At 35.8% G+C, this 10,379-nt stretch overlaps 1 protein-coding gene across 2 annotated transcripts; it reads left to right on the forward strand.

The window, feature by feature from the left end:
• Nucleotides 1-5,609: 5,609 nt before the first annotated feature.
• Nucleotides 5,610-10,077, forward strand: RPL22L1 (ribosomal protein L22 like 1). Of its 2 annotated transcripts, none has more exons than XM_028100791.2 (4): nucleotides 5,610-6,217; nucleotides 7,797-7,889; nucleotides 8,083-8,204; nucleotides 9,822-10,077. In XM_028100791.2, exons 1-4 carry the CDS (start codon nucleotides 6,209-6,211, stop codon nucleotides 9,964-9,966), a joined length of 369 nt encoding a protein of 122 aa, XP_027956592.1. In that variant the 5' UTR covers nucleotides 5,610-6,208; the 3' UTR covers nucleotides 9,967-10,077. The 2 variants fall into 2 exon arrangements, with proteins under 2 accessions (XP_027956592.1, XP_027956593.1); XM_028100792.2 differs by having other exon boundaries at nucleotides 6,164-6,217; nucleotides 7,800-7,889.
• Nucleotides 10,078-10,379: the final 302 nt, after the last annotated feature.

Below are 10,379 nucleotides of genomic sequence, written 5' to 3' on the forward strand. Positions count from 1 at the left end.
CAAAACAAAGTGAGTCAAATGTTAAATTTTTTTGTTTCCCGTACATATAAAAGTTACGTTTACATTATACTGTAGTCTGTTAAGTGTGCAATCCCATTGTGTTTAAAAAGGCAATGTACATACATGAATTAAAAAATACTTTATTGCTAAAAAAAATGCTAACCATCTGAGCTTTCAGCAAGTCATAATCTTTTTGTTGGTGTAGTTTTGCCTCGATGTTGATGGCTACTGACTGGTCAGATTGAGTGTGGCAATTTTTTAAAATAAGGCAACAATGAAATTTGCTGCATTGATTAATTATTCCTTTCATAAACTATTTCTCTTCTCTTGATAGCATTTTATGTAGTAGAACTTCTTTCAAAATTGGGAGTCAGTCCTCTGAAACCTCAAACACTGCCGCTACTGTATCAACTAGGTTTGTTATATTCTAAATCCCTTATTGTCATTTCAGTAATCTTTACAGCATCTTCACAAGGAATAGATTTCATCTCAAGAAACCCATTTTCCTTGCTCATCCATAAAAAGCAATCCCCAATCCATTAAAGTTTTATGTGATTTCAGCAATTCAAATATAATAATGAAAAAGTGAAATATTGTCAGAATTACCAAAATGTGTCACAGAGATATGAAGTAAGCAAATGGTGTTGGAAAAAATGATAGGTTTGCTGGACTCAGTTGCTATAACCTTCAATTTGTTAAAAAAACAAAAAACAAAAAACACCAAAAACCAATACCTGTGAAGTGCAATAAAGCAAAGCACAAGATGAGGTATGCTAATATTCCCATGATACATTCAGCAGGATCAGTTGCAACCACTGAGTGTGTTTTGGGTAAAAAGGACCACCTACAAGGTTACATCAATTAATTGTCCAATTTGAGATTTATTTCTGGATCCAGTCAAAATAATTTTGCGGGCACACCCCTGGGGACGTCCCAACATCACAATGACTTGTGTCCAACCTCAGTTGCCATCAGATCCCTAGCACAGATTCTAATTAGCAAAATGAAAGCTCACCTACCTAACACTGATAGTATGTCTGCCCTTCTTTGTTCACAATTATGTGTATGAGTTTCACTTAAAAAATTGCTGTCCTCTAGTTCATTTTAATTGCTGTGCAATCAATGAGATAAATCTTTTGGAGATATTACGTACGTATCACTAACACCCTGATGTTAGAGAACATACCTTCCTTTCAAAGGCAAATGGAGGGACACCTGGGTGGCTCAGTCCTTAAGCGTCTGCCTTCAGCTCAGGTTATGATCCCAGGGTCCTGGGATCAAGTCCCACATCGGGCTCCTGCTCAGTGAGGAGCCTGCTTCTCCCTCTCCCTCTACTGCTCCCCCTGCTTGTGCTCTCTCTCTCTCTCTCTCTCTCTCTCTCTGACAAATAAATAAAAATCTTAAAAAAAAAAGGCAAATGGAAATTTCATAATACAGAATAGGGCACAAAGAGAACAGTAGTTTCTATAAGGTAGAAATATTTAAAATAACACTCTGATACCAATTCCAAGTGAAATTAAAAACAAAATTGAAAAATAAAACTCTTCTACCTGGAAATTTAAGGACCTGTTATGTAATTCTGTGTTGAAAGGGGAACTACAAACAAGCAATTCCTGAAAGACAATGATAGTGAAAACACTATATATCAGAATCTATATAAAGCAGTAGAAAAAAAATATGTAGCCTTAACATCTATATCAATAAAAATGAAAGAATGAACATAAGTGAACTTAAAGTCCTAAATCAAACTAGAAAAATAACAGCAAGATAAACCAAAAGAGAGCACAAGAGAAGAAATGATAAAGATAAAAGCAGAAATTAGTGAGGTGAATAGAAAAATAGCACATTTAAAAAATAAAATTCTGGTCCTTTGAAAAATTAACAAAACAACAAATCCCTGGCTGATTTATTTAAGGTGGAGGAAGAAAACACAAATAGAAAAAATGAGAAATACTAGGAGGAATGACTAATAATGCAGAGGAAATAAAAATAAAACATTCAAATAAATTTGAAAATCTAAATGATATAATTTCTTAGGAAAATGTTATTAGAATCAACCTCAGTAGAAATAGCCTAAACAGAACAATTTTAATAAAATAAAGAAATGAAAAGGTTATCAAGAAACCATCCCGCAAAGATTTATAGATGTAGATATAGATGGAGGGAAAGAGGAAAAACAAATGATAAATTAATGGGGCAAAGTGTCAATAATAGGTAAAAATATGAAAAAAGGATATATAGATACATGTATGTATCTTTTGTCCAGATTTCATGTATTTATGTGTATGTGTGTGTTCTTTGAACTATTTTCATAATTTACAATTTTAGGTACAGTAATTATTTCTAAAACTTAATTCAGAAAACATGTATAGTACCATCTAATTTTTATAAATGAATGTAATTACTTGTGTAATCTGAATGATTTATATTTATACATTCACATTCACAAACATGCCCACAAAGCATTAGCTATTTCCAAACAAGTGGGATTTTAGATATTTTTATGCATTATCTTTTTTGTTTCTCTGTATTTCTTTCCATGAGCATTTCTTTTGACTTAAGATACTAATTTTGTTAATTTAAGAAGTTCCTTAAAGCAATGTTTATAATAGTGTAAAAGTAGAAATAATTTAAATGGCCACCAAAAGATAAATGACAAGCTAAAAACAAGACAAAAATGATAAAAATTAAGCAATTAAAAAAGATACTTATTCTCATTTTAAAGTTTGATCAATTATTCAGAATTCCTGTGGCACTAACAGGAAAATCTTACTTCTGAAATTGCTATTGTTAGAAATAATGAGAACAAATTATCACTTAAGTTTTTCCTAAATACACACTGAGAGAAAAGATACATTGAAGCAAGCATAAATTTTTAATCATAGTTTTAAATGCTTTCTAATCAAATTAGTAAAGGAAGGACAAGCATTTCATTTCCTATTGATTTCAGTTCCTATTTCCCCTACCTGGTACTCTTAACTTTCATTTATGAGTATTTGACAAAGAACATTCAAGGTTAGAGGAGTTAAAAGCAATATTCTTCAGTGGTAATGAGTTTTCTCTTAGTGCCTCATTGTTTGCACAGTTGGGCTGAACACATCCTTCGCCAAAGCTGTGCAGTTTGCTTCCATAGGACTGTTTGTGCTATAATGTCGTTTGAGTATTATTTTTCTGGAGATGGGTAGTGCTTTCCTATGTTGCATTCTAAGTGATTTCCCATTCACTAATTTTTTCTGCAGCTGTGGCTACTCTCCTGTTTAACTCATCCACTGTTTCTGAGGTTTTCTATTTTTAATTTCTAGAACTTATTTTCTTTAAGTCCTGGCCAATTTGATTGTTCCTGTTTCCCTTAACATATTTTAAATACTTTTAGCTTTTAAATATGTTCAAGACACTTATTTTATATTTTGTCTAATTCCAATGTATATTGGTCTGATTTCATAGATTTTGGGGGGGGTTGATTTTCATTCATAGTGGCTTTTTTTCCTGTGTATTTAGTGATTTTAAAAAAATTGTCAGCTCATACTTCTGTAAGTTTATCACAGGGAATCCTTTGTGCCTGGATCAAAAGTGCATTTCTACAAATAGCACCTGTATTTGCTTCTGCCTAGCACTACCAGTCCAAGCACACTTTAAACAACATTTTTAGATTGAAGCTTTTCCATGCTATTTGAGCTGAGCTCATCCTAGTTCCAGACTTATAGGAGCATGCCTTGTCAATTCCAAAAAATTTTTACTTTCCACCAACTTAATCATACATTAGAAATTATAAAACTGTGTTTTAGCCAGTTTTTCAGGGTGGCTACATATGGAGGGGTTTCTCTGTGAATCTAATCTGCCATATTGTTCTTCTATATTTTATTTTATTGACTTATTCAAGCTCCAGAATCATGTAGATCAAATGACGGAAGTTTATATTAGAAATATATCTCATATATTACAGTATCTTATATTTGAATACCTGGAAAGGCAACTTCCCCTTATTCTAAATTGTCTTGACTCTTTTCAGACATTTAATTCATTTGTTTTAAAATCCATTGTCAAAATTAAAATATCTGGGAGAGGGGTGTTGACAGGCATTGTGTTCATACTGTATGTGTAAAATTTGGGAAGCACTATGTGCAATATTTAATCTTACCATCTGCACATTTCTAGTTAATATTCTTTTTAGGGTTTTCTCCCTAATTTGGAGAAATCTTTTTTTCCCCACTATAGTTTCCATCTAGTTATTTTGAGATTACTAGCTATTTTGAAACACATGTTTTTAATATCTCCTTTGTACAAATGACTTAACAATTCTTTAGGGTTTTTTTTGTTTGTTTGGTTTTGGTCATAAGATGGAAGTCTGCCAAAAACAATGGAAATAAAATAGTGCCTCAATTATTGGCTTATTTTCAAAATAGCTAATAGTGCAAGGATCATTTCTGCTCTGCAGCCGGAGCAGCCCTGAGAAAATGCCAACTGCCTTTTTTCCCCTTAATGTTCGGAAAATAAGTGGAATTATTATGGTTCTTGAGGTAAACAACCAAAAAAAAAAAAATCTTCTTGAAATGGATTTCTCCCAGGAATTCAATACCTTTATGCAGACCCTACACATTATATGCTTCATTAAAGCATAGTTTCCACTATTACTAATCGCTGTCATAAAAGATATATACAGTTGTCACTTTCTATGGTCAGTCTCCAAATTAACAACAAAAGTCCACCCCATCCCTACCCCTGACCCCCAGTATGATAGTTTCACCTCCATATAAAAAATTGCAAAACATTGAGAAGCATATCACTTTTCTGATCTGATGTCAACTTGTAATTCTTCAAAGTTCAAAAGCTATTTTTTCCTTTTGTCATCTAAACTGTCACCATCCCACATCCACCCTCATGTGCTTTGTCCATTTTAGTAGTTAGGTCTCAGCAAACATTCATTGAATTTTAATTGGGAAGCATTTTGGATGGAAGTCAAGAGTCCTAGGGTGTCATGAGCACACTATAAAGGTGCACACATGAGTTATGTCTTTCCATAATGGCAGCTTTATTCAATCATAAAGCAAGGTTAACATAATTATAAAGCAGGTTCAGGATTCCAAACTCAATGACATTCATTAGTGTTTAACTTGTTTTCTTACACATCACACAAATTAAAGCACAAGAGAATCACATAACAAGATAAAACAAGGGGTAGGAAGTTAAATGAACCAAACGCAGTCATTTTGTGAGTGTGCAGTTGAGATAAGGCCTCCCTTCGGTCTAAGTCAGCACTCAGCACTTGGTACTTAAATATGTTCAAGCGGTGAAGGATCTCTGTTCTGTCCCGAAACCATTTGGGCAGGGTCTTCAGGGCAGTTGCCTTTTTGATGTGGTCAGAAATGAAAGGGTCAGCATCTGGAAAGTCTTGAGAGTTTGCTGCAAAAATCCTCCCTTTTTAAAGGAATTCAATCAGTCTTGGACCTTTGTAAACCTCGTCTGGTTCTGCTGGTTATCAGTTTTTGGTATGGTCAGCCTGCGCTGGCTTCCAACACATCTGGTCTTAGCTGCAATGCCCTTGGCTGCTTACATCACTGCTTAACCTAAATTCTGCTTCACAGGAGTAACTCCATCTTAATTTCTACTAAAACCCATGATAAAAGTGAAGCAACAGTGAACTCAAGTGAACAAGTAAGCAATACTTTTTTTTTCTTAAGAGTTTTTTCCTCGAGAATCTAGTTTATTTTGGCTCCCTCAGTTATTTCCCTCAACGGTCATTTAAAAAACAAGACTCATAGACAAAACACAAATACAGAAGTAACTTTTTCGCTGTGGGGTCGTAATTACAATGTAAGACAGGAGATCCCAAAGCAACCTGAGAGCCTTGCCCTGATTGTTAAGATCTAGGCGATTAGTGAAAGATGATTCCTCCATCCCTCGGTTGTGTTTATCTGGGAACCACCTCCCGTAACTGCGGAGACCTTTGTAGTCAACGGACGAACGTCGTCATTGGCGGAAAACCCTGAATCATTTTACTACGGCCGCTAGCCGGCGCGCTCAGGAAACCTGACCGCATCCGAAGCCTATCCTCCGCCGCACGCCCGGGTTTCCTGGGTTACGGGCCTCCCCACGCTCTCTTCCGGGAGGCGGCGAGCATACGCTCTCGGCGCGTGACGCAGCACGTTTTGCTATAAGTACGTGACGCGCGACGGTCGCTTTCTCTTTGATCGCCCGACCGCCTTTCAAAATGGCGCCGGTGAGTGAGGGTGGGATTTGGGTGGGAGCGTGTTACCCCAGCGTAGATGATTTTTGCCATCTAGCAAGTTGGGGGATCTCATTTGAGATAAAGGGAGGGTAGAAATGGAGACTGGGTCAGGAACACAAGCACGATGTTAAGGTTCTCAGTTGTTTTTTCGAGACACCTGGCGACTGCCATGCGGTCTAGTGGAGTTCTAGGTGGGCCCGGAGTTTGGATGAGTGGCGCTGGCAGCGCAAGGAAGGAGGTACAACGATGAACCGGACTAATGGGACAGCATTGGGCCATTTCTTTTCAATCTCGCTTCTAATAATGCCAATGCTAGCCTATTCGTTTGCGCTAGGAAGGAGATTGGGTAATCGGACCGGTCTGATGGCCTTGCCAGAGCGAAGGGAGCTCCGAGGTTACAAAAGTTTCAGAGAACTTTGGAACTAAGTTGAGGAAGAAGTTTCTTTAATTCCTCATGAAGAAACTTTTTAAAAAGATAAAAGTCAGGACTCGCAGATGTAAAAGCGTGCACCAAAGATATTATGTTCTTAATTAACAAGGGAATCAATAAGATATTTAAAACCAATCCAAAGAGCATTTGAAAAGGTAGGTATATGTCGACAATTTACCAGTTCTAAGTTTTGGATATTTGGGGCGGGGGGAGAGGGGTACAAGTTACTCGGCTACTTAAAACCAAACTGGCATTAGTACCTGGTGTCCCTGGGGTGGATCTAATTTGGAGATGGCATCCTCTGATACTGATTTGTCTGTTTTCAGTATATTGTCTGAATGTAAATGATAGTAGCCACAGCAGCATTTTACTTGGATAGCCCGATTATGTGTATTGGTCTAAGTTTTGGGTATGAAAAGCTAAAGTTACATAATTTTTTCAAATTGAAAGTCTTTACAGGACCTAGGGTCCCCCTCCCCTCTCTCACCTATAACAACATAAGGATTTAATTCTCTAGACTTGAGTGGGTAGAAGATCCTATTCTGGCACATAATTGAGGTTGGGCAAGGTAGTGTATACTACCTGTGTCCCATAGGGCCTGGCCTATGGTAAACAGTATCTGATAATTTAAAATTGAATGTCAGTGGTCTGGAAAATATTAAAGGCCCATAAAACTTAACTTGATGATTGGAAAAGAATGGGCTTCATTAGACATTCAGTGGGTTTCAGTTTTAATTTACAGTAGAAATTAGATTGATCCTTATATTAATCTTCTCTGGTTGTAAATACAGGATTCTTTGGAATTTACTGATGAAGGGAACTAATAGTGGCTTGCCATATGCTTCGAGCTTTCTTGAGTATTGCACTTTTGAGATACTTGGACAGTGGGCGGGGAAAATTTCCGTTGGATTTTACAAAAACTTGGTTTAAACCAAGGAGTGTATCTCTTTTCACACAGCCTGAATGAGGAAAAGGGTATATCCAATAGAAATGAAGCAATTTTTTAGAATTTTGGACCATTTCATATATATATGTATATAACATCACAGTACATGTACATCTTTGGGCTGCTACAGATTTTAAAGTTTTGTATATAAAGTGAGCAAATTGAATAGTTGTAATTATGTTAACTATCTGTAGCAGAAAGACAAGAAGCCTAAGAAGTCAACCTGGAAATTTAATTTGGACCTTACCCATCCAGTAGAAGATGGAATTTTTGATTCGGGAAATTTTGTAAGTATCACTCTCCTCAGCTTGTTTTTATCATTGTAACAGAGTTTTTTTTTTTTTTTTTTTGTAACAGAGTTCTTAATGATTAAAGTATGTAATATTTGATTTTAACCTAAGCTCTATTCCTAGGGTACCTTCCCTAGTGACTATCTAGGGTTTTCTTCCCTAGTTTTGCATGTTTTCTGTTTTAAAATAGGAACAGTTTCTACGGGAGAAGGTTAAAGTCAATGGAAAAACTGGAAATCTGGGGAATGTTGTTCACATTGAACGCTTCAAGAATAAAATCACAGTTGTTTCTGAGAAACAGTTCTCTAAAAGGTTGGTATTTGTTTACCATAATACTTTAGTGAAATTATGGTAATTGTGAATATTTCATAGAATACATAATCCTTGTGTTTTCATAGGCAGGAGTAGATGTGTTGATGATAAGGTTAGAGAGATACAAACAGAAGTGTTTTGAACTTATTAATGGCCTATGTGAATGGAAAATATGTTCAGTAACTGGGTGAGTTACTTAGGCTGGTTGTCAGTAAGCGTAATTTATTGCTGGAATATAGGCAAGTTATATACAGGGCTCCTGTCCAGTGCATGGTAGTCCCTGAAACCCAAATTATGTATGAACTTTAACAATGTTAAATGTTTTAATATTAGAATATGTTGCAAGAAACATGTCTAATGTGTAACATGAAAGTAATGTCCTAAATTAAGTAATATAAATGTTTTCTTATACATGTGGTTTTAAGGTTTTGGTGGTTTATTTAGTAGAGGCAGCCAGTCAAAGGTAACATTTTGCCAGTTTTAGTTCGTTTAATTTACTAAGTATTTACATGGCAGCACTCTTGTAGGACTGGATAGCCAAACAGGCAAGTACCTACCACTAAGGAGCTTAAATTCTAGTGGAAAGAGACCAATGAAATATTAAGTAGTTGATAAGTGCTGTGTAAATGCATAAAGAGGATTTCAGGGTTGATATTTTTAGATAAGTGGTCAAGAAAATCTCATCGAAATGAAGTGCTGGAGTGAGGCATGCAAATTAGGGAATTCCCAATTGTGGCTGAAAAAGACTGATGGTGGAAGCTGAAGACTACGAACCTGTTGTGAGAATAGGTGAGCCAGTAGTGTTTTGGACTTAAGGAACAGTGCATGTTAGCTGTGGTTATGAATTCACCACTAGGGATTTGGGGATGAAAGGTAATGTTCTCAGGGATCTTCACAGACATGCCCATAATTATTATAAATGCAATGCTGTTAATTGCTGTGTTGAAGGTAAGAGATAGGGCATAAGAATTTGCAGAGAACCTGAGATGGAATGAAGTATTCCTAGCAGAGGGAACAGCGTTAAGAAAGGACAGGGAAGCTCAAGTATTGCTTGATAGTTCAGAATTGATGTAAAGTGTAAATGAAAGAGTGGCTGGAGTGATGAAATTAGACCATGTTTCAAAGCTTTTTATAAGGACTGAGCCATATGTTAGTTGAAATTGTGTCGATAAACCTGTAAATGGATTCAGCCCTGTTGATAGGTTTCCTTTTGTTGATCGTGGAATTGAGGTTAGGGATGTTGATAGTGGTGAAAGGAATGTTGACAATTTAGTACATAATACATTTAAGGAATAAAATTGTTCATTAAAAGGTAATCTGATTATGGCAGTAAAACTGAAGGGGAAACTACTATTGCTCTTACTAGCTTCAACATAAAGGATGTTTATGTTAGGGATATGGGAGAATAGGGTTTGTAGGAGAATCGGCCTATTGTGATTGGGGTTGAATGGCCACCTTGTTCTTAGATCTCCAACAACCTTGAACAATGTTGGATACAAATGAAATATTTTGGAGGGAACATTAAAGATGAATGAATACAATTGCATATCTTTTATATAAGCCTTTGCATAGTAGATAATTGTATTTCTTAATGAAATTCATGTCTTTATTTTAAAGGTATTTGAAATATCTTACCAAGAAATACCTTAAGAAGAACAATCTTCGTGATTGGCTTCGTGTGGTTGCGTCTGACAAGGAGACTTATGAACTTCGTTATTTTCAGATTACTCAAGATGAAGATGGATCTGAGTCTGAAGACTAGATGAAGCTGCCCCTTACAGGGTTTTGCTTGTTAATAAAACAAGTGAAGCATGGGAAAGAAAGAAACATCTAGAAATGGACTTTTAGTTTATTGGTAAATAAAAAGCATTGTACTCTGTTTCCGCCTCTTTTATTTAAGTATATGCCATTTACATGATTCTGGGCTTTCCTTTGATAGTAGTTATAAGCAGTATTTAAATAGCTGATAGCTGGTAGAAATTTTTCAGGATTTCTGAAATTCATCCTTTTATGGGTGTCCTCAAGTTAAAGTATGTAGTGTTGTATAGGAAATAATGAAACACTGTATTGGGTATAACTTTATATAGTGAAATACTCAAAATTCTCTTGACAGTCTTAAACGTTTTTATAGTTTGTAAATGCAATTCTGAGTGCCCAGAACAGTTCTTACACATA

Source organism: Eumetopias jubatus, unplaced genomic scaffold (genome assembly GCF_037043125.1).
Source record: "Eumetopias jubatus isolate StellerSeaLion01/CBP00866 unplaced genomic scaffold, mEumJub1_p1.0 scaffold_1, whole genome shotgun sequence".
Classification (NCBI taxonomy): Eukaryota; Metazoa; Chordata; class Mammalia; order Carnivora; family Otariidae; genus Eumetopias; species Eumetopias jubatus.